Below are 25,119 nucleotides of genomic sequence, written 5' to 3'. Positions count from 1 at the left end.
CTATTGAAAAAAGTGGTTTTTCATACCTGCTCATTACACCATCTGAGTTAGGAAAGAAACACTGAAATCATCCATTGCCTTTAATTTGTAATGATGGGTCATATTTGGTTACTGCTCAATTATAGACAGCTATATTTGATCCCAGCATGTTGCACTGCTATCCTTCCCAGACTGACAGTTTCACAACGGCACAATTTGCACCTGTAGGTAATAAGGATGTAGTAGTGCATAACATCATAAGTTGGAGAGGTAGCTGTATAATCCGGACTTCATGTGCCTAGATGATAATGTGACCAGTGGTGGTGGTGTGAGAGAAATTGGGAGATAACCACTGATGCTGCCAGAGTACATTTAACCAGGTGGCTGCAATTTATTTAGGTGCTAGAGGTTCTACTGCATTCAAAACTGGAGTTTTCCATTGTCACCTTTGGAGGATCTCTTAATGCTTATGCATTGCCTATACTGACCTGTTCCCTCTATGTTTCTTCCCCTCCAATTCCTTGGCACTTCCGTACAGATGGCAATAAGGAATGATTCCTCAGATACCCATAGCTCAGAAAGCCGAGAGAACATCCATGCCGAGGTGAGTGAGCTCTGTGATCCAAATTTGTCAGCTCCATCCACTGAGGATCTGTCTGTCACTCTGACGCCCTCAGAAGCAAGAGACTCAGCCGGCTGGGGGCGATCGAGCGTTCATACTCAGCAACATTCCCGCAATCAGTATAACATTTCCATGCATGTGCCGGATTTGTGTGCCTGTACAGACTCCCTTCAAGAACTGCCTGGAGACCCGACGGACCAAGAAGTATCAGAAATAAATAGCTCTTTTACTTCGGGAACTTGTTCAGCCATGAGTGCCTCTTCAGTGGTTCAGCCCGAGACCCCTAAGAGAAATGTAGGCAACAGTGGCAATGTCACTTTGAAGGACCTGAAGAAGTGCTACAGTGTAGATACACAGGGTCTTCTTAAAAAACCATCATCCTGGTTAGATGATCAAAGGAGACATTCCATAGAGATTTGCTCCATGGAAAACAGCCCTCAGCATCATTCCACATCTAGTTCTTCTGGCTTCATAAGTCAGGTCTTAAGTGAAATGGAAGGCTTGCAAGGGACGCGGCAGAAGAAAAAACTGAGTCCCCCGTGTATATCAATAGACCCACCTGATGAACAGAGTTTGTTACTGAGGGGGCCACGCAGCGCCACACTGCCTGCCAGTGCAGACGTTTGCTTGCGAAGACGCGCCCCGTCCTGGGATTCCAAGGATTCGGTGGACGCAGGGGACCCGGCCCTTCCAGACAGTATGTCACTAACTCCAACCCCAAAGAAAGACTTGTTGACTCTTCCTAGCTTTTCCTTTGATCAAACAGATGCGGACCCTTGAGTTAGTTTGTTTTCCGTTGTTGGTGCCAAATGTTTCTTTTCTCCCTCATGTAATAAATTAAACCTTTCCATTCTAAAATGGCACTGATTTCTTTAAAAAAAAATCCAAAGAAAGTTTAAAGAGATAGCTGGTTTTAAGAGTGGTTAAGCTATATCACGCTTACTTAAGCATAAGTTCTGCTTGGGTAAAAGCAATACATTGTTCAGAGTCTATATGTATATTCTATTTTATTAAATTAATTGAACCTAGTATTGCAGGATTTTGTGGCTTAAAGACATTGTTTATTTTCTTCTGTTTTATGTATCTCAGAATATTCCTGAGATTGTGTTGGTTTTTTTTAATGAATATTTTAACCTTTAAAAATACATATTTAATCCTCCCCTATTTTCTTTTCGTTTTGCAAAGCACAAAATGTAGCCATTAGTGCATTACTGAGAAAATGTGTCCCATGGTCAACTAGAAATGAGAATATTTGCAATTATAATGTACTTCACTCACTGACCCCTCAACTATTTTCTGTAGAAAATAGCCATTTGGATATTTTTTTTACAACTGTATTGGCATTAAAAAAAAGAATAAAATAATATCCAAAATGATTTTTATTACACTGTAGAAGAAAAGCAAGTGCACAAGCTGAAGAGCATATGGGATAAGCAGATAGACTTGAAAGAAGGTTTCTTATAGAGAGAATTCAGCAGTCTCTTAGCAATACACAAGACTGTTTAATGTGCCAGATATTTGCTGTTGCTTACTTTGGTGATCCCTAAAATCATACTGAGCGTGAACACCTAAGGTGAGGCCCTCTGTCCTCTTCCATTGCCCTTCCTAAATATGCAGAGTATGACCTAAAGGCAGAGAAAAGGTTGTGATGCTGCAGGGCTGTCATGATCTGGTACTCATAGAGGACAATCATGTGCGCTTTACAGGGCCGGCCCACCCATGAGGCAAGGTGAGGCAACCACCTTGGGCGGCAAGATCAACAGGGGCAGCAGATCCTGATGCAGATCTTTATTTCAGCCCTTCGTTCCTGATGTCAATCTTCACTCCCCACGCTGCCTTCCCTAGTAAGGAGGTGGGAAGACCACTTTGTGGTTAGCCTCAGGTGCCAAAATGTATTGGGCTGGCCCTGGTGCTTTACTAAGTCTCATCATTCTCCCCTTCTTCTGGTGGGACAACAAAACCCAGCAGTGGCAGCAGCTGCTTACAAAAGCAATCCAACCTTGTACAGTCCATCCATTTCACCTGCCTTAAAGTGCCATCAGCTACCCACTGCCAAACGGCAGTGTTTCTTTTTATTTTCTGTGGTATCAGACATTTCACCCCTGACTGCCATAAACATCAAATTAAGGGTCTGGAAAATCATTTGCATTTGTCCTTGTTCAGTACTGTACATTTGTGGTGCAATGGAACATGAACAAACAACTTGCCTGAGAATCCCTCTTTCTCTAGTGGTAGCCATACAGTTGCTAAATGCACAATTAAATTCTTTCAGATTTATACTGCAATCCTAAACACATTTACTCAGAAGTAAGTTCCCTTTGTTTCAGTGGAACGTGCTTCCAAGAAAGGGCTTAAGCTAACAACTGACAGTGATTTGGCTGGTTGAAAATTAAGGTTGACCTAAGCTGAGCAGGTAAAGCTTTTCTTGCCATACAGCTCCACACTAGCAAGCTGCTAACAATCTATGTGTCAGGTTGCTTTTAAAGGCACAAGGATAGGGGCAAGTAAAAAGGTTCCAGTGCTACAAATAAACCTAAAATGTCAATTTCTTTTAGTGGCTGACAGAACCATTTCTATATAAAAGAACCTATTTGAGGTTTGCAGGTGTATCCCATAAAGTACAGTCATACCTTGGATCCCGAAAGCCTTGGAACGCAGACATTTTGGCTACCGAATGGCACAAACCAGAAGTGAGTGTTCCAGTTTGCGAACGTTCTTTTGGAAGCCAATTGTTCGACAGGGCTTCCACGGGTTCCTGCAGCTAATCAGAAGCTGCGATTTGGTTTTCATACGTTTTGAAAGTCGAACAGACTTCCGGAACGGATTCCGTTCAACTTCCAAGGTACGACTGTAAATTCAAAGAATGCAAAGAATTCCTGCAGTAACAGGAAGATCATCTTAGGAGTGCTTTTAAATTGTATTAGCCTCTCACCAGTCTTAACAGGATCAACCCCAGACTAATTTTCTCAGCATAATGATCAGGCATTTGGTCTATGTAAACCTGGAATCATCAGATTTTAATGGATCTTTTCTGTTCATTGTCAGCTGCTTGGGGGTTTTATTTACAGTTCAGTAGTATACTGATTTTGATAAATAAAATCACCCAAACTGGTCTAGCAGAACCCAGTCTTCATCCACATGCTGAATGCTAAAGCCAAACAGTTTTCCATTCACATGGTGGGCTTAATATGAGCCCAAACCAAGACTGGCATTGGCTCCATTGAGGACATGTTTTGCTTTGCAATTCTAGGTTCTGCAGCATTGCTGCCATGCTCCTCTTCCTTAAGAGGGGGGGGGGACTCTCTTTATAGTGGTAGTGAAATTGATAATGATTCCAAAAATAAACCAGAAAAACTGCCCTTATAACCAAGAACTCCAGAAATTAATGTGTACAGTTATTTTACATATATAAAAATGTCTCTCCTACCTTTCTGTTGCCTGTGCACCTGTTCCCTGTTCATCAGTCAATATGTTAGCAGGTGGCGGTCATGGGGCCTGTAAAAAGCATAATACATTCTCTGTAGGATTTATATACACAGAGATGGATTCTGCTGTCACGTTGTCTCTTGTTAACCTGTTTTTAACCACTGCTGCTTCCGTGCATTCTGTGCTTGCAACAACTCCCTTAAGTAGGTTAGGCTGAAAGAGAGTGATTTGTCCATGGCTACCTGTGAGTTTCACTACTGGGCGGGAAGGGAACCTGGATGGTACCAAACTGCTTAATCCTGAAGCCGCCACACACACTGGCTCATCCTCCAAACAGCTTTGGCTAGTTAAAACAGTGCAAAAGGGTTGAAGAAAGGGGTGGATTTTAAAAAAAATGTTTTACTGCAGCTCACAATTCCGGGGGGGGGGGGGGAATCACCACTAAAAGCAGTTCTTTGCACTGGTCTAACTAGACAAAATGATCACAAGAGTAGGGAGGGCTAGTTCTTCCTTATGCCTTTGGCGCACAATTCAGTTACATATATTGGTGAAGAGAGCATCACCCTCTAGACAAAGAATGAGTTAATATAGTGGTACCTCGGGTTACAGACTCCGCTAACCTGGAAGTAGTACCTCGGGTTAAGAACTTTGCCCCAGGATGAGAACAGAAATCATGCGGTGGTGCGGCGGAGGCAGTGGGAGGCCCCATTAGCTAAAGTGGCACCTCAGGTTAAGAACGGACCTCTGGAACGAATTAAGTTTGTAACCAGAGGTACCACTGTAAATGTATCATTTCCAAGGATCCCAAGGGTTGCACTGGCATAATTAGTGGTGCTTCTGCAGCGTCCAAGAATGCACACACACACACACACACTGTTGCACTGATAATTAAGGCTAAAAGACATTCTAGGCCATGCATTCCTATGGTCCTCATTTGATCAAACATTCAGTCTAAACCTGGAACTGTATTTAAAGATTGATTAAAGGGAAAGACAAACAATATTTTGTAACTCAGATTTTGAATACTTGAAATTCCAAAATAATATTGAAAATAAAATAGAATAAAACTGGAACTAGCATGATTACTAGATTAGACAAGCTCATACTGCACCCTTACCTAAAAGCACATTTCATGTGGACCTTGTCACCAAGTGATGGTATAAATCACTGTAAGGTTGTATAATTTTGAAACATATCTGAATTAACACCCAGGTATCCTACGTAGCTCTCTGAGCCAGTAGAATCTTGGTTCAGTATCATCCCTGCTTGTGCAATATCCTGAACACCCCAATGCTTTTGTTTCTCCAAGCCATTGAGTTTGAAATAGAATGTGAAATTTTGAATTCAACAAATTCATCAACTAAAAGTTATGATTTTTGGACTTACTGACCATATTACCACAATTAGAGCAATTCTTAGAAACCAGTCTACCATTGTAATTTTCTCTGGTTAACGGGGGGAGGGCAGGATAAAAAGACAGCACAGTAAGATGGAAATACGTTTAATCCTTTGCTTTGGTTTTGAGGTTTTTTCTCATTCACCAAAGCCCTGTGCAGATATTCAAAGCTATGCAAGGACAATGTATCAGGGACCATGCTCCTTTTTTCTGTTCCCACTCCCACACACAGGCAACCCTGCCATTTGCATATTCATCTATCTAACTTGTGTGCATAGGGGGCTAGACACATAGAACCCAACACATGACGTTCCCAACCTCACAATCTATGTACCCAATATTAGAACATACGGATGGCAGGCAGGGGTGACTTTCATTGGCCTCTGCATGCATAGGCTACAGTGTAAATATGGCAAAGTAATACACAGACAAGTAAGTCATGCAAAGGAACATGGTCTTGATCTTCTCACTATGCTTAGCTTCAAACATCTGCATACAGCAGAGGTGAGGGACCTCCAGATGCTGTTCAACCATATTTCCCATCAGCCCCATTCAGCATGTCACTAGTCAGGAAATATGGGAGTTGGAGTGCAACAACACCAAGGGCTGCAGGTTCCCCACCCCTGGCAAAGGGATTCCGATAATGGAATAGCAAGGTGTCGATAAAATGATGGTACACAATTTCAGCAATTGTTAAAATGTACAGTATTGATCTGGCTGCAATCAAATCTACAAAGACTACAGACAAAGAGCATAATGTGCAATATTTCAGAGGGGAATGTGGTGCAAAATGTAATGTACACTGAAATCTCAATAACTGTAACAAGTATCCTTAAAAAAAAAATGTTTAAAGATGTTCTGTTTTCAGCGCTTGGGGATTTTCCCACTCAGAAACTCCATGTGCATATCAATAAAGCAAAGATTTGCTTCATAAAATCATATTCAATAAAAAGATCAATACAAAACTTACTGTAACCTAATGCATTCAGGAAAATAATGCATGTAAACTACTTTGTGATACAAATATTTTCTAGTTGCCCTTTTGAAAATCCAATTACAGTACTAAAGCATGTGCAATAATCTTCGAAGAATTTTAAATACCTTTGGGATGGGCTTTTTTGAAATATATATATAATTTGACTTTTTTTAAGAAAACAAAAAGGTACTAAAGAGAAATACACAAATTCTGTAGAATGGTTATGCTGATTTTTTTAATATATATTTTTGTAGAAATCTCTAGAGCAATTGTCAAGCCTGCCAAGCATCTTGGAAATAGAAGAGGCCTAAGTTCTGGCATTTTAGTCTGAGGTTTTTGAGACCAGAGCTGATACGTTTTGAGATACATGTTTTTACCTGTTTTTCCAATATCAAGGGTAAGGATTTGAGAACTTAATTTTAGCTCCCAGTTCTAAACACATTTCGAAGAGGCCAATCGCTTGACAATTTCATAGTAGATGCACTACACAAGCAACCTGCTCTTGCCCAACTATCATTCATTTCAGCAGCTATTATTGAAATGACTGCACCTCAGGCATTAAGGGTTTTTCCCCTGCTGAATTCATTTGGATGTGGATTGCATGCACCCACGAAATAAATTCAGCTACATTCATGGCTCTTTTCTCCACTGATTTGTTAATGGCTGACGAGGGTTATAAAACTTCAATCATTTTTTTTCAATGTAAACCAAGGCTGTTTTTTTTCATTAGTAAACCAAGGCTGCAATCCTTTACACATTTACCCTGAGTGTAGGCATGTAAAGAATTACACAGTAAGGCTATGATCTAAAGCACACTTTCTACTGAGTAAGTCCCACTGAATTCAATGAGCTTTCTGAATATATCTCACTGGGAATGTGTTGCATAATTTTAGTCACAGTTTAAGCATATGTGTGTGTGTGTGTGTGCATGCACACAACACGCTGTAACAGCAAGGTAAACAGCAAATGAAAGCTCACACTGGGACCCACACAACCTGGATCAAGTTTCTTGGGGCTCTGCAGATGTTAAAAAAAACACGTCTATTTCAAAAACTTGGTTGCAGAATTCCATTTGAACAAAACGAGTAGGTTAGCTTAGAGAGCAACTAACTAAGATTTCATGTCACAAATTAATTTTATTTGCAAGAAAAATGCTATACTAATGAGGTTTTTGTAACATGCTAATTTATGAACATTTAATCCGCCATCTGTTTTAAAGTCCATTATTGATCAGATAAAAATTCTGACTCTATTGACAGCCTTACTGACAAGTAATGGGTGCTTCAAATGATTGCAAGTTGCAGTCATTAGAGGGTGGGGACAGTTATGTGAATTTGCCATTTATATGTATGTGATTCCTATTGACTTCACTGGGACTCTGGTGCATCTGAGTATGTTTAGAACGGGATCTTTCCTATTCTTTGATGCTGCAGTTCTAAGTTCTTAGGTTGTTGTTGTTATTTTAAAACATACTAATTTAAAGCATATTGCCCCTAGTAAACCCAAACGAGAAATGCTATCCAGTTTGTTTTAAAGCACACCAGCACTTTAATATTGTGGATTTACTGTATACTGGTAGGAAGAGAGTATTCTGCTTTTGCCAGTGTATATTATGAGGGCAAACACTTGCTACCATGTCTGAGGGAGGAAAAAGAAAAATGTAAATTCCATACTTGCAAACATTGCACATGGTATTTCTATAACTTTTAGGTAGATTACAGGTTATTTAAACTGTAGATAATTTGGAAGAAGATACAATGTTTTTGGCTTCTGTAAATTGCACTCAACAGAAAATCTGGTTTTGGACAGGAAAGGGGGGTTTATAATTGTAAAGTATGCCTCAGTTTCCCCTCAATGCCTCACTGACTATAATAACCCACATAGAATCTTTCACAAAAATTACTAGAGTAGCTGCGGTACCAATGTCCATTAACAACCTAGTAACTATTTTAGAACTTTGTATTTAATAGATAATATATTGTTAAACTGTATCAGGTATAGAGACCTAAAATTGGGTGTTTGGTGAGGGCAACAAAAGATGGTACTATTGGGGAATACTGGGTTAAAATGTTTTTTTATGAGTGTAAATCTTTACAAATGACAAAAACAAATGTGTACTATTAAAAGCTTTTGAAAAGAAAAGGCATGAACCCTGATTCTTTTATTCTTAGTTATTTGATCTGTATATGCAAACAGCACATATCCATTATCAACGCTAGGCATGATCAGTGTCAGTCTACAAATAATGCACATCAATTTGTACAAACACGGGCAGTCGGCTTCAACGATCCAAACATTTCTTTACTGTCAACAGCAAGGGGTTCCTATGATGCACTGAAACTCCCACAGAATCTCTGTCTGGTGTTTTGTTAATGTACTGTGACAAATAATAATTAGAACTATTTTGGTCGTGAATGTTGCTCGTGGAGTACAGAGCTGTGGTGAAACCTGTGCCACTACGTCTCAATTGATCTTTCTGCATGCCAACTTAAAGGAACACTTACCCGCAGGAGCGGATGTTTATTTTTTTGCAATGTAGGTTTGAATCATTGCTGTGCGTTGTCTGGTGGGCAGCAACACGAGAGCGGGGCCTTTTCTGCAGTGGCTCCCCATTTGTGGAAGGCTCTCCCTGGGGAGGCTCGCCTGGCGCCTTTGGCTGATGAAAAATGCTATGGCCTTAAAAAAAAAAGGATATTATTATTATTCATAAAGAATTGTTATTGACATAAACACATACAAAATGCAGAATGAATAACGAATGTAACAATAAAAATAGAAAAATAACATGAAATGAGAAAACAGAGGGGAGGGGAAACCTGGGAGACAACTGAGAGTGCAATGACACATACAATTATCACATAAAAGAAGAAAAAGGTGAGTCAATTTTGTTCTCAGCAGAGCCTCTCTCCACATATTTATCTGTGGAGCAGGGGTTTTAGTGGGCTCTGCAGACGAGTTAACATAGAAGGAAAACTTGAATAAATGTCTGTTTCTGATGAACCATTAAGGGCTCTCTGTTTGTGTGTCAGGTGTTCTGACAGTGCAATGTACCGTACAGGTTGAAAAACGACACAGTACAGCTAGAGAGCAAGAATCTTCCCTGGTCATCAGGTGAAGGACCCTCCTTCAGGGACCATCCCCATGTTTCCAGGAAGTAACTGTCAACTGAATCCCCTAAGCACCTGTGCCCCTTGCCTCCACGGCAACTGAGTGAGCAGGCCAGTTCCCCTTCCTCCCTCCAGAGAAGGAACTTATGTTTGCCCCATCCGTCCCCACAATCTGCCAGACAACAGCAGTGGCACCCAAGAAAGCACTGCCGAATTGCTTTTAAAATAGCATTGGATGGGAAGAGAGAGATAATCCTGTATCTACTCAAAAATAAGTCCCATTGGTTTACAGAACAATCCTAACCATGTCTGCTAAAAAGCAAGTCCTATTGAATTCAGTAGGGTTCACTTCCAGGTAAATGGTATTAGGATTACAATTTTACTCCCAGGAAAGTGAGTATAGGGTGCTGCGAAGGGTCAGATTCAAAAAAAGGCTATGAATTAGACAAACCACCCTGTTCAGCAGAACAGAAAAAAATAAACTTGTATAGCTCTTCATATTCAGAAAAATAACCATCAGCACATTTTAATGGCATCATAAGCTGCGTGTACACTTTTATATTTCTCTTCAAAATTATTTGACAAATAAAACGTATCCTTTGCAAATAAAATTATTATTTTAAGCTGCATGCACACATTATCATGCAGTACTGCACTGAAACTGATAAACGTTACATACAATTTGACTTCCATCTATGTCAGAAGCTTTGAGAAGCAGCCTGATCTGTTTTAAAGCTGCTCTTTAAAATGTCACACACACATGCATGAACTCAAATCCAGCAAATATGCTGCTGCCTCAGAGGTCATTGGTGGGGGTCGGCTTCTCCCCACATCATAGATTTTGAGAGCTACAGCCTCTTCTCCCTGGAAAAGGTAGATCTCTCCATTGATTTCCATAGGAGAAAGTATAGATTAATGTGCAAAACAAACAGCTTTTAACCTCTCCACCAAATTCTTCGGAGTGGAATACCCAGGGGAAATGTGATTAAAATCTAGACCTGTCTGTCAAAATTAAAGATCCCCCCCTATCTATACCCTCCCTGTTCAAACTCAGGGTGTTTCTCCCATCAGCTTAGTTTCGTTTCTCAGAAGGAAAAAAAATCTCTAAGCATATTTTTTGGATAGCCAAGGAAGTGACTCAGGAACTTAGGGAGTCCCTGATCTACCCCAAGATGCCTTGTCAACAGCACAATTCAACTCAAAAACGCGAGAGCCTTCCCCCAATCACCCTGATTTGCCTTGTAATTCAAGGGCCACACAGTGCTACACACTCCTGGTGAGTTTTCCCTCTAAGTTGTGCCTTGAGGACCTCTTCGCACACTAAGCAAGTAAATGTGAGCCCATGTACCAGGGGGCCATAACACACGTGTGGTAAATATACAAACAGTAGAACCATATGGGGCCTTCCCACCTGAACACTACCATCCATTTCAGTAGCCAGTGGTAGGTCCAAATGTTACAAAATTATTGTGGGGGCGGGCAGATCTTCCTTTCCCAGCAAGAATGTAGGTTACATTGCTGCCATCTACAGGGTATAATTATTATATTTTACTAAATTATATAAAGAAAGACAAGGCAATACAGTATAAGGCAGAAACACTACCGGTACTGAAGTAATCGTGCTGTATAAGCTTATCTTCAGCGCTTGCTTAGTTAAGAGTTGCTGTTTAATTCCATTAAACACTAACATAAAATAACCAGTTCAGCAAGGGCTGAATCCATCTAGCTAGGAACCCCCAACTGCCATTTCCCACAGAAACAAAAGAAAGACATGCTGCTACATAGGACACCAGGGTCAACTTCTCCTAATGAATGTATTGCTTTATTATTTTATTTATTATTATTTATTATTGGTATTGCTTTCATTATTCTCCCACATAAGGCTGTCATTTGAGGTAAAAAAAAAAATGCTGCCAAAATTGCAGTCCAGGTAAAATGTATATGGGGCAGCAGATTGGCCTCCAGTAACTGGGAGCCATGAAGGTGTACTGTGTCTTTGTACAGAGCAAATGAGAATATACATACAAGGGTCCTGTGATAATCTGGTTGCCTTGCACACACACCCATCAGTCAGGATGAGGGGCATTTTTCTGGCGTAAAGTATGAAAACCCAGTGTGTTTCAAGGCTTACATTCTGTTAATGGTTAAGAAACGTTTGTGATATCTGGAGCTATTCACATGGCGCAGCTCCTAAGTTGGCCTTCGTCTGCTGTTGCACAGCACTTTTCCTGTTGCAGTTCTACCCTTTCATCAATTTGTATTTCCAAACCGTGCATAGTCTCCAACATTTCTCCGATGAAAATAGTAACATCCCATTCCATAACTACTTATACCCCACACATCTTACTGGGTTTCCCCAGCCACTCTAGGCAGCTTCCAACATATACAAGAACATAATAAAACATTAAACATTTTTTAAAAAACTTCTCTATACAGGATTGCCTTCAAACAGCTCAGGGGTCAGATAACTCCATACCCTCCAACATTTCTCAAGTGAAAATAAGGACATCCTAAGGAAATGTGGGGCATTCTAGGATCAGATCAGAAAGCTGGGCGGCTTCTCTAAATCAGGGACCTCCCTGGAAAATAGGGAAACTTGAAGGGTTTGACAGTGCCTTTCATTTTTATTGTAGTGTCAAGGCAGGTCTGCAAAAAATGAAAAGCCTTTTGAAGCATTGTTCCGAGAGACAGAGAGGGGGGGGTTGCTTTTATTTTAACTGTTCTGACGAGAGGCAGATATAGTTCATACAGAAAACAAAATGCTAGTCCTGTTCAGATGCACCATTTTGCAAGGATAGATAAACCTGCCCTGGAGTCATTGGACAGTGTGGGGACTGCCTGTCTAGGCAAACTCTGGCTTTCATGGCTTCAACCCCTAAGTCAAAGATAGCATGGTTCCAGCACAGTCTAATTAATTAATTTATTATTATTATTATTATTATTATTATTATTATTATTATTATTATTCACTTACACAACATTTCAGAGTGGTCAAAGCAAAGTAAAGCAGAAGCGGTAACTGCAGGTAAAGCAGTAATTGTGTGAGACTCTCCAGTGGGGTGTTTTCTCCTCATGCAAATACTGTAGTAGCTATGAGGGTGATCTGCCTGCCCCCCTACCCTGAGTACAGCCCTCAGCATTTTCCCACAAGGAAGCAGATGGCCAGATTCAGAATCTGGCACGGACTTTGGAAGTGGCTGTTTAAGCCTCAGAGGGAAGGACAAACCGGTAAGTATATCAGTCTATTAAAGGATGGGCACAAACACAATAACAAGAGAGTTCTTATCTCATAAATCCAGCACCTCTGACAAACACTACCCCTTCCCTCCCCCCCCCCTCCAAATTTAAATTAGCATTTGTTCAGTGGTGTGTGTGGAGCCAACACGTGCAACACATTCAGGCAACATTGCTCCATAACAACTTCACACTCAAGATTGCCCCCAGCCTAGTAGATTGACCCCATAGACCTCTGTCCCCCTGCTTCCCTACAGTTCCTGCTCCCTGGGATCATGCATGTTTTATTGTTTTTTGTTTTTAAATGCCTTTTCTTTTTAGCTCAGTCACCAGCACAAGCTATTACTACGGAACCCTCTGCATCTTGCCTCTCTCTGGCCCTTTTCAGAGTAGGTTGCTCTCCATCTCTGGCGCCATCTGCTGGCTAATTACAGTTCTTTGTGGGGAAGCTGAAGTGCTCCACAAGTGCAAAAATATTGGTTGCGTTATTCTGATAATTACAGCCTTGTCGGTGATTGAGACAAGCCTTAACCGTTGCATGCAATTTGAACAGAACCCTTCAGAGCGTACCTCCTTCCTTTCTCCAGAAACACTTCACTGTAATAAGACACGTTTGGCATAATTGGTGCGCACTTGTATTTGAGTGCGTCTTGTGGCGCCTGCATTCACTATTCACTGCACTTGTATCTGCAGCTGTTTTGTCCACTGATTTAATGACGCGTTGCTTTTCTGTTTCCCCAAATACTCTTCTTGCATGGATAATTGAACAATATTTCTTAATTTCCAGATAACCCAAATGTTGGGGGCTGTAGGATGATGCAAAACTGTGTGATTTCTAGCAGGGGGGCGGAGGGAGATGTGTAGGAGTAAACTGCCCATTTAATCTTAGACACTCTCTGATATTTAATCACATGGATGTAAAATTTAAAAAGAAGGAAAGAAAAAAGTTGGCACAGCATTTGCTCACATTCAAGGCTTTTATAGAGAAAAATCTAAAGTGTGCTAAGGTCCTTTTGGCAGCTGCAGCAATAAGGTCTATGGACCAACCAGTTGAGTTGATGTTATATTATTATGGAATCTTTGAGAAACAGATGCTGGAGAATTACTGGTTGTGCAGCCATTGCTTGTTTACTCAGAGCAAAATCTCCTGTTGCATTCAAAAGCTTCCAAGTGAGTGGGCATAGACATTTGTGAAATCCCATCTTTTATTTTATTAAAATCATTTTTATCATTTTTATTCCCCCTCTCCTCAAAAAGACTTCAAGGTAGCCAACTTAAAGTACCAAATATCAAATAAAAGTTCTTAAACAAATTAAGAATGTTTATATGAGTTGAAGGAAAGGGTTGCAAAAAGGACAGTCAAGTAATTCTATGCCAGCAGTGCTTGTCTTGCTTCCATCAGTCTTTGTTGTTTTCTTTTCTCTCTCTTTTGTGAGGTCAAAATAATGTTCCTGAACATTCCAACGCCTCAAGGTGATGCATCAGAATCTACTGTAACAAAAGCAGCATCTTTTATGGCAGCAATGAAAGTTCCATTTGGCTGGGGATATGAAGAGTCTGTGTACTGTTGGCAGGACTGGGTGGGAAGAAAAGGTAGGTATGGTGGGTGATGGGCAGAAAGCCCAGCTGAATGAGGACTGAGAAGGAAGTGGTGTAGATTTTCCGGAAAAGTTTGGCACATGTCTGAAGAGCTATTTATATACATGTGCTTCACAGGAAGAGTCAGCAGGGAAAATTAATTACCAGTCATATCTAATATCAAAGTTGTATTGTATTCATGCCAATTGTCCTGTCTTAGTTGGACTGTACCCATAATTAGCCTTTGGAGTAACCTCTCAGATTCAGTAACCTCTACTGTAACTAAACTAAAGACATGTCATTGTAATCATCATGTATTCTTCGCCTGTTTAATCTCTGCTTCCATTTCCTTCCCCTTCCTTCAATTCCCTTGTGTCAACTTTTAGACTGTATGCCTCTTGGGGCAGAAACCTGTCCAACCATTCTTTGTAAAGCACCCTGGACATAGGTGGTATTGTAAACAAAACAGAAAGGAAACAAGCACACTAATGTTACTGTGGGTGTCGGCTTTGTATTCTTTATTTTTTATTAAAATATATTTCTAGAAATGGAAACTGTTCAGTAGAAAAATCTAGCAGTAGAAAATTTCCCCACCTGAATGAGGTTGTGGGGGCAAAGGTGGCCAACCTTTCTTCTGCCAAAGGTCTCCTTCTTTTAGGAATAATCTGTCAGGGTCTGCATACTAGCTCTAGATCCAGATCTAGATCCAGATCCAGATCTAGATATGAAAAGTCTACCCGAAGCCATACAACCCAGAAAACAGTTTTAAACCAATCCGTTTATTTTTATTGAACAAATAACAGTCCCTTAGGATTGCCCTGAAACTACACGGGGGGGGGGGCAATTTTTAAAGCACAGAAAATATAAAGAGGAAACGTCTGATAGTACTGAATATTCAGGCAGCTTTTGGAGGCATCTGGGGCTACATAAAATGAGGGCTACATAAAATGAGGGTGGTGCTGTGGTCTAAACCACTGAGCCTAGGGCTTGCCGATCAGAAGGTTGGCGATTCGAATCCCCACAACAGGTTGAGCTCCTGTTGCTCGGTCCCAGCTCCTGCCAACCTAGCAATCCGAAAGCACGTCAAAGTGCAAGTAGATAAATGGGGAAGGTAAACGGAGTTTCCGTGCGCTGCTCTGGTTCATCAGAAGCAGCTTAGTCATGCTGGCTACATGACCCAGAAGCTGTACATCGGCTCCCTCGGCCAATAAAGCAAGATGAGCGCCGCAACCCCAGAGTCGTTCACGACTGGACCTAATGGTCAGGGGTCCCTTTACCTTTACCAAGCTACATAAAACGAGATTGGTTGGTCACAGGCTACCCACCCATGGGGAAGGGGTACTAATGGTTTGGAAGTCTGAAAGGTCACTGGTTGAAGGAAGGAAAGAACAACTGGCTAAGGAATAGGGACTTTAGTGAATGGTATGTAGCCTGCCTAGCCACAGTCAGCAGAGCACATTGAGGAAATGGTGGTAGCTATTAAGTAAATAAAAAAACTATGGGAAATATGAGTGGCCATCATTTGATCCCTTGCACATAATCCACAAACTGCAGTTAGTGCAGAATACTGCGGCATGGTTGCTAATGGGAGTGAGAACCTGTCAGCATACAATACCTGTGCTCAGAGACCTACATTGGCTACCAATTTGTTACTGAACCAAGTTCAAGGTGTTGCTATTAGTGTGCAAAGCTTGGACCAATTTACTTGTGGGATTGCCCTTTAAGATGACTCCACCACTTCAATCTGCAGAACTGGTGCAACATAATAATCATTCTGCACTTATAAGAAATCAATCTCCTAGCATCTACACTTTAGAACTCCTCACCTATTGACACCAGGCAGGCATCTCCACAGTAATATTTTCACAAAGCCGCCATTCGCCCAGATTTTCCTTTACATTACTGTGATTTCCAAAACGTCTGGGGGAATATCCAAAAGGCAGCACTTTGTCCTGGATCTTAGTTAAGTCAATGGAAAAAATCATTTTTGGCTCAACAATTTTAGGGTCTTCTTTTAAAAGGTTCAACTTTTGGGGTGTACTGGTTTTTATCGGTAACCCTATATTTTCAGTGCCTAACCAGAATGCTGACATGTCTTAATCTCTTACCATTGACTTCAATATCTGTTGAATGTTTTGACACAACTGTTTTATTACTAACAATTTTAATGGTTTTTTTAATTTAAAAAAATCCACTTAAGAGGTTTTATTACAATTAAGCAGTGTATAAAACTGTGAAATTAAAAATGAAAGAAAATAAATAGCATTCTTTAAAATCGTTCACATTAAGGCTTCATGGCCATTAGTCCATGGGTAGGCAAACTAAGGCCTGGGGGCTGGATCCGGCCCAATCGCCTTTGAAATCCAATCTGCTGACAGTCCAGGAATCAGCGTGTTTTTACATGAGCAGAATGTGTGCTTTTATTTAAAATGCATCTCTGGGTTGTTTGTGGGGCATAGGAATGTGTTCATTTCCTCCCAAAAAATATAGTCCAGCCCCCCACAAGATCTGAGGGACAGTGGACTGGCCCCTGCTGAAAAGGTTTGCTGACCCCTGCTTTAGTCCAATGGTAGTAAAGTGCAGGTTCAGAGAATATACCTTTGTTCTGCTGAACTGGCACCCTGGAACCTGAAATCACAGTAGGAAATTCCAAAAATTGTTCAAAATGTTTGATATCCTGCTTGTGTTTACACATTAGTGCATAAATTGCAATGTGGCTTTTCTTTTAACAGGTGCCAGGGAGATTGCCATATTAGCAAGAAAGTGAATGACTAGCTAAAGTCTGTACTGGATATTAGCTACTGTGCTCTGGCCCATTAATTTAGTACAGTAAACAATGTATCTGTTCTGGGCATGCTTTTGACATCTTGACTGAAGCCATTCTTTTGGGAAACAATCCCAAATCTCTTACCTAAATCAAAACATGGAATTCCCGTATCACCAGGGTCTACTTTGGCCCCACTGAAATGAAGGAACCAGCATGGACAATGGACAGGGATGAAGTGAGCTGCATGGGGAAATAAGCATATTTCCTAGGTTTCCTTTCCTTCCTTTTCACCTTCTCAGCCCTTATCAAAATATCTCAAAGTCAGCAAATCCAAACATTTGCTACAGGAATAAACTAGGCCAATCACAGGAGCCCCAACAATAGAATATTTTAGGGGGCTGGGTCCCCACAAAGTTGATGGGCATTCCCATTCAAACAGTGTGTGTGCACTGTGTCACGTGATCGATTAAGCAGGGTGGGACCTACCTACCCACCCCCACAATATTTTATTCAAGTTGGCACCCCAAGGCCAATTGTAAAGGAATGAAATCATCCAGAGTTAAATTATGAACAGGCTGACCCTAAAGGTATATACCGAATGCTATTGAACCCAAAGGAACTTATTTTTTGATAAGTTGTAATATGCTGGGGAAGTCTCAGGCCAGGAACTGTGGCTGTCAGAATCTGGAAGCCTTTCTCTTACACTTTGACCCATGTGAAAGCTTCCACTAGAGTACTAACCTACCATATTGTTTTTAGCTATTTTTTAAAACAGCAAAAACGCCACTGTCAACATGGGATGCCATATGTCGATATTTTCACAGACATTTCCCTGATGTCCGCACGGACACTGCTGCCGACTACAGTATTCCAGATATGTCCAGGGAAATCAGGACATATGGCAACCCCACCTACTGCTGCAGATGGCCAGAAAGCAGCTAGAAGCTCAACAGAGTCACACCAGGGACCAAGGGAGTTCATCCCTGCCTTATTTCACCTCCATCCACCTACTTCTGAAAAGCTTTATTTGCCTCTGGTCTCCCAGCTGTGATAGCAAGTATCCTTGGGAATGTAGCCTTGGTCTGCTACACTAGGGGAGGGTCTCCGTGTATATCTCTTTTCTACCCTAACGTTCCAGTTATATATTATTTTCTGAACTGACAAAAATGACACCTCTTGCATCAAACTGCATATAGAGGTGATGAGGCAAACACAAAGCGGAGCAATCAGCTGAAGAACATGCTGGTCACTAGAGGGCAACAATATTCAGCCTGTAACTAGCAACAAGGGATGGGCTGGGCTGTGGTTTTGATGGGCTCTTTGAAAATGCCAAACTTCCTATTTCCTAGATTTGCATGAATTTGTAGTGTGGCATAATGCTTCCCTTTGCTGTATTGACTCCTTTTATTTAAAGCCCCTGACCTTCTAGTGCTCTGACATTTGAGATTCATGGACATTTAAGTTACTTTAGAACTGGATAAAATGTTTTAAAATTCATTCCTTTTGGATGTGTTTAAAGTAAATTAAATATGTAATCCTGCAGCTCCTCTGCTCTTTTATTGTATTATTGCTGAAAGTCAATGTGTGCTATAATTGGCAAGCGTTCAAAGGGCCTGAATGGATTATCTTTTGCTAACTAACTTCGTACACTGCATAATATAACAAAAGTCCCCCTGGAGCTACAGCAGGGAGAATGAAAGAGGTTTTTTTTAATTATTTAAAAAAACCTGTTTAATTACTTATTGTGTTTTCATTGCTTTGTACTGCCACAATGTAGATAAGATTATTCAAGCTCTTCTAAAAAGTAGTCTGAAAAGAGTTAACACCACATAAATTGGTTATCTGGAATATTGTTGGAGGGAGTATGAGAGGAAGATTAGAATAACGTATTTTGGGGCCAAACTCTTTAAACCTCGTATTTCACATGATCCTATTTAGAAATAGATGCCCTAAGCAAACTGTGGGACTCGGAGCCTGATCCCATGAATGTGTACTTCAAATTGAGTCCCACTATATAAGATACCTAAAGCTCTTCTGTGAGTGCCACTGGGCCACCCAGTGGTTTTCTCATTAGCCTGCACATCCATGCAGGAAACCTCAGCACCAATTTTGACTACCCATGGTATTCAAGAGAACTGTATCTACCATTGGCCCTCAGTGTGCTTAGGGACAACCCTACCATTATGTCCTTTGAAGGTTAACAGTGAGGACACCAGCTGAATGTCTACTGGAAGAGAATTCACGTAGCGATTTGAGTGTGCTCAAGTAAGTGTGTTAATTTTCCAATGTCTTCTATTTCTCTTCTTCCAATTTACAACTATGAAAGGGAAGTTGCCATGTTTTGAAATAGCTGCAAATGTTCCAGTAAAAAAATATAATTTCCAAGTAAATATTTGTTTCAACATAAAGGTTAAACCACATTAACGAAGGGTGCATTTATAAACTAATGTGCATTAACTCACATTTGTTTATAAATGCATCCTTCATTAAGTATCGCTGTGTTATAAATGCACTCTTCAAAAATATAGCTGTATCGTATGGAGGTAGGCAAGCCCGTATCAGTGTTGTCTTACTGATATATATTTTATGCTGTAAATTAAGACCAGAAGACTAACCAGGTGCCTGTGAGAAAAACCCACAAGCAGGATTCGAGCATAAGAGTACTCTCCCTTTCTGTGGCTTCCAGCAACTGGTATTCAGAACCATTGCTGCCTCCAACTGTGTAGGCAGAGCATTGCCATCACAGCTAGTAGCCATCAATAGCCCTCTCCCTCCATGAATTGGTCCAAATCCTCTTTTAAAGCCATCTAAAGGTTGGTTGCCACCACTGCCTCCTGTAAGTGCATAGTTAAACTATGGAATTTGCTCTGTGTGAAGAAGTACTTTCTTTTACCTGTCCTAAATCTTCCAACATTCAATTTCATTGGTTGTCCACAAGTTCTAGCATTGTATGAATTTGTAATGTTTGGTTAATGCTACTGATGAAGACCCTCCAGGGAGCTGTTTAAAATACTATCACTATCTTCACTCCAGCTGTTTGCAGACCCTCCAAGTTCCCCTTTTTTCCAGGGGCATCCCTGATTTAGAGAAGCCATCCTGGCTTCTAATTTGATCCGGGAATGCCCCATTTTTCCTTAGGATGTCCCTATTTTCATTGGAGAAATGATGGAGCCGTCTGAAGGCAATCCTGTATAGGGAAGTTTAAAAAAATAAAACTAATGTTTTATTATGTTTTTATATACGCTGCAAGCTGCCTAGAGTGGCTGGGGAAACCCAGTAAGATGTGTGGGGTATAAATAGTAAAATGGTCATTATGGAATGGGATGTCCCAATTTTCATTGGAGAAAGGCTGGAGGGTATGTGTTAATGATTGTGCCTTATGTTGCAGGGATACTGCATTCAGTGCAATATTCTTGCAGGTTGCCATTTTGCTATTAAGCGGGGGAAAGGATTAACATTGGCTGTCCCATTGGGGGGGGGAAGTGATAAACCCATCCTGCTAGGCCTACATGAGCTGAGGAAAGGCAGCTTGGATGACTTCCACAGCTGAAATGAAGGAAACCCCTCAAGTCAGCAGAAGGGATACGCTCCATTGACTTACAATTGTTCATTCATCCAATTAATCTCCCTTCACAGAAGCAAGACCTCCTATGGCCAGAGGTATGTTAACACCTGCTGTGAGTTTAATTAACCTCTTAAGACAGTTACAACAAGCAAGCAATTAATCCATCAAGTGACACTGAGACCTTACAAGTATTCAGAGATTTGTTCAGCCAGGCCCCTGCTTTCTCCTTGCTTGCAACTACTTCTAAAGCCACAGAAAGGGGGTGGTGGAGAGGCAGTTTTAGGGAAGTGCAACTGGTTTGGCCACACTGGGCATCACAACAATACTATAGAATGAAGCGCAGGGGCGCACGTGCCAAAGTTTAGTGTAGCACAGGGCACCAAAGTCCACCACTAGGCGGTGGTTGATAGTTTATGGAACATTCATTTCATGCAATGGAAATACAGTGGTACCTTGGGTTAAGAACTTTATACTTCTGGAGGTCCATTCTTAACCTGAAACTGTTCTTAACCTGAAGACCACTTTAGGTAATGGGGCCTCCTGCTGCCGCCACACGATTTCTGTTCTCATCCTGAAGCAAAGTTCTTAACCCGAACTACTATTTCTGGGTTAGCGGAGTCTGTAACCTGAAGCGTCTGTAACCCAAGGTACCACTGTACAAAAGATGGCAAGCCCCATTGAACTCTATGAGTCTTCTGAGTCTGCATAGGATTGCACCAGGAATGTAGCAGTGGTGCTGGAAAGACATATTATAGTCAAGTCCCCTTTTCATCAAATACCGTATTTTTCACTCTATAAGACGCACTTTTCCCCTCCTAAAAAGTACAGGGAAATGTGTGTGCGTCTTATGGAGCGAATGCAGGCTGCACAGCTATCGCTGAAGCCAAAAGAGCAAGAGGGATTAGTGTGCAGCGATCCCTCTTGCTCTTCTGGCTTCGGGGATAGCCACGCAAAGCCTCTTGAGCGCAGCGGGAGCGCTCCTCCCTCTTCGCTCAAGAGGCTTTGCGTTGCTTTCTTGTTTCTTGTTTACCTCCTCTAAAAACTAGGTGCGACTTATGGTTGGCTGCGTCTTATAGAGCTAAAAATGTGGTAGTTTCTGGAATAGTCCAGGCCCAAACCCTAAGTCCACTCTGCTCATTGTCCTAGAATTCTGGTTTCCAGTCTGAATTCCTGCTGGGGCAGAGCTCTCTGCCATCTCTATATCCTGGGTAATCAGCCTTGGTTTAAGGCAGATTCATTTCCCATGGGGTTGATAGTAGCACAACCACATGCAGAGGATACCTGCAATCAATTTGAGACAAATAAGTTTGTTTTTATTAAGGAAAAGAGTATTATCTCTTGCCCTCATGATTTTTCATGGAGAAGGTGTAGTGTAGGTTGTCACACAAAAATCCGAGTGGGGTTTTCTCAGAGCAAAAAGCAAACAAGTCTCTTGCACTTTTCGCTTACTTCTTCTCCACTATGTGACGATGCACCCTTTAATATTGCCTCCCTCATAATATGTCCCGTATTTTCATCCTTTCTGCACCTGCCTCTACTTTTTCAGGGCCTGCTGTGAATCTCTACTAATTTCTCCAGTCCAAATATATGAAATAAATTTAAGGAGAGACAAATTACTGAAGAATTTGGACATTGAGAAGAATGTGTGCATTTTTAGTTCTGCACACACACCTGTGGAAGATTTTGCTCTGTATGTGCCGAAAATTCTAGACTTCTCAGATTTGATTTAACCTCAGATGACTTCCTGGAATCAAAACACATCCCAATCAATGACTTACACATTCTCTCAAAATGTACTAAGAAACAAAGATCTTAAGACTGCCATCCTAAGTAGAAATAAGTCCCATTGAACACAATGGGACCTACTCCCAGAAAAGTGTGGATAGGATTTCTGCTCTAAATAAAGAAGCCTTTTTTCATGATCAAAGCTTTTTAGAAGTCCTGCTGCTTTGTGGAGTACAGAAAAACCACAATTGGGGGGAGGGGGAGGGGAGAGCACCTAAGTTCCTCACAGCTAAATAATGCAGTATGATTAATAGCAGTCTGAGCGGCATCCCAGGGAAAGCAGAGAGAATGAATTATTCAGAAATATTCAAAACCTCCAAAGACAGAGTTACAATAATTCAAAATGACAGGCAGAAGAACAAATATATACAAGTGAAGGAACACCAAGGAAAATTTGGAACACTGACAAGGGCTCATCATGGTAGTCAGGAGAAAACTGGTAATCTGTGAGTGTTTTTTATAAACCTACTGGGAACCCCAAACTGAATCCTGCTTGTGATCTTCATCCCTATCCATACTCCATCACTGCAGCTGAATTGCATGTGCTCTTACCTCCAGGCAGAAGTGAATAACAGTCAGGTGTTGTATTTGCAGAGAGAAGGGATCAGTCATTAAGTGGCTTTTCCCAGGAGGCCAGGGTGCAACCTGACAGCTGTAAAGCACCTGAAACAACCTCATTTCGATGTCTGCTACTTCCTCACAAACTTCATCTTAAGGCTCTTGCTAGATACAGACACAGATGGCTTGAATCAGTTGCGGCTAGTGCCCATTAGACCTGGTGAGGTTGCTAGGTCACAGGAGATGACAATGACACCATATAGGTGTAGCCAGGTTGTTCTGGAGAGCCAGTGTGGCATGGTGGCCTAGTAACTGGGAGATACGGGTTCAAATCCTTGCTCAGGGATAAGATTTCTTGGGCTACAGTCCACTCCATTAGATGCATCATTCTTAGTTTTTAAAATTTAGATACTCTGCAAAACAGTCAACAAAATGCCTGGCTACTTAAAGTGGTTTAAAGTTTATTAATCACATAATGAAATTTATCAGCCTAGACGTGGGTCAAAATAGCTACTGAGGCCATTGTTTAATAATGTGAACTGTATCCTGTCTTGCACCATGAGAAAGCTGGGAATTTTGGAACATTTGAAATTGGGGGGTTTAATTACGGTCCCATTGTAGCCAAACTATTAAGTGGAAACCTGACATGACAACTTACTGTTTTCATTTGTCCTCTAGCTATGATCGTCAGCACAGAAGATAAAATGGAATAATATCAAGCAAGTGCAAAGAGCGCAATTAGGAAAACAATGAGCATTAAGCTTTGATATAAACTGGAACAGTGAGACAACACCATGCATCTTATGAGAGCCTGAATTCCATCGAGGGGAACAAGTCCAATATCCTGCTACTAATTGACTATTAGGAATTAGCAGAACTGTTGATAAATGCCACATTCCGCAAAAGTCATAAATGAGAACGTGCACAGAATATGCAACATTCAGATGAAGCTGTAAGTGATCAAGTGAAGCAAACAAAAAAAGTCTACTGATTTGCAGTTCTGGGGACATTAGTACAAGGCCTTAGAATTGGAACTGGTGTGATTTACATACACACCACCAGTGGGGCCCCACTATTGGGAATCACAGACAGAGGACCACACCCACCCCTCACTGGTTCTGCACTGCCCCCTCCTCAAATGCTCTCGCTAGTCTGTAATCTGCCCTTGCCCTTAGCCCTGGAAGCCAAGGCCCAAGTTTGGGGCATGTTCACTTTGGGGAAAGAACCCCAGCAGAGATTTAACATTGCAAAACATGCAACAAAGAAGAGCATGGAGATTTAGGTTGCAAAACCTTTAAAATGTCCCCTTTAAAAGTTATTTCCAAACTTTTACATTTCCCTAGCACAGAGATAGACCACATAATTTGGGCGGTTATAAAATGGATTACTTACAAACCCTCCAAAGGCCAGATTCTTGTTCTTTTCCATATAGCAGTCAGAAAAAATGGGCAGGCAGTTGATGAGTTACAAAAGGTAAAAATTTATAAACTACTGGTAGAGAAAAATCCTAATTTCAGACTCCATTCTGGTCAGAAACAAAAGAGGCTGGTTAAAGCCATGTGGATAGAATAATTAGTTCAGAACTCCTTACATAATGAAGTCCACATGTAGGGTGAGAAAAACAAAATGCTTGGCTACCCATTTCCTCCCAAGGTGAGGGGAAGTGACAAAGGCAAAGCCTGGCAGTACAGCTGACTCTATGGTTTTAACCCTTTAGGCCAGGGGTCAGCAAACTTTTTAAGCAGGGGGCTGGTCCACTGTCCCTCAGACCTTGTGGGGGGCCGGACTATATTTTTTAGGGGGGGCTAACAAATTCCTATGCCCCACAAATAACCCAGAGATGCATTTTCAATAAAAGGACACATTCTACTCATGTAAAAACACACTGATTCCCGGATGGTCTGCGGGCCGGATTTAGAAGGTGATTGGGCCAAATCCGGCCCCCAGGCCTTAGTTTGCCTATCCATGCTTTAGGCACTAATTAGACACAACCATGCTGGTTATATGGGGCTGGTTGCCCTACAGATAATCCCTCTTATCTGCAAGGATGGAGATGTGGGGTGTACAAATCTCTGACTTTTCTATTCCTAGAAAGCATACTAACATACAAAGGTAAGAGTCAGTCT

The 25,119-nt window shown here is 41.2% G+C and overlaps 1 protein-coding gene and 1 long non-coding RNA gene across 21 annotated transcripts in view; one reads left to right on the top strand and one right to left on the bottom strand.

Annotated features, from left to right (window-relative positions):
* The window catches only part of CACNA1G (calcium voltage-gated channel subunit alpha1 G), a 331,728-nt gene extending 329,751 nt beyond the window's left edge, over positions 1 to 1,977 (top strand). For all 20 annotated transcript variants that reach the window (XM_083487104.1, XM_083487100.1, XM_083487098.1 and 17 more), the window contains one exon: positions 518 to 1,977. In XM_083487104.1, coding sequence (XP_083343230.1) covers positions 518 to 1,381 — 864 coding nt within the window. In that variant the 3' untranslated portion in view covers positions 1,382 to 1,977. The remainder of the gene's footprint in view (positions 1 to 517) is intronic.
* On the bottom strand, positions 746 to 24,695 carry LOC310699448. The gene is made up of 4 exons (XR_014522082.1): positions 24,386 to 24,695; positions 8,904 to 9,075; positions 4,029 to 4,096; positions 746 to 884 (listed from the first exon to the last, which is right to left on the bottom strand). It is a non-coding gene; the product is annotated as an uncharacterized lncRNA (long non-coding RNA).
* Positions 24,696 to 25,119: the final 424 nt, after the last annotated feature.

Source organism: Podarcis liolepis, assembly GCF_965112155.1.
Source record: "Podarcis liolepis genome assembly, chromosome: 2".
In the NCBI taxonomy this organism is placed as follows: Eukaryota; Metazoa; Chordata; class Lepidosauria; order Squamata; family Lacertidae; genus Podarcis; species Podarcis liolepis.
Note: the sequence above shows the minus strand (reverse complement) of the source record. Positions and strands in the feature narration are given on the sequence as shown.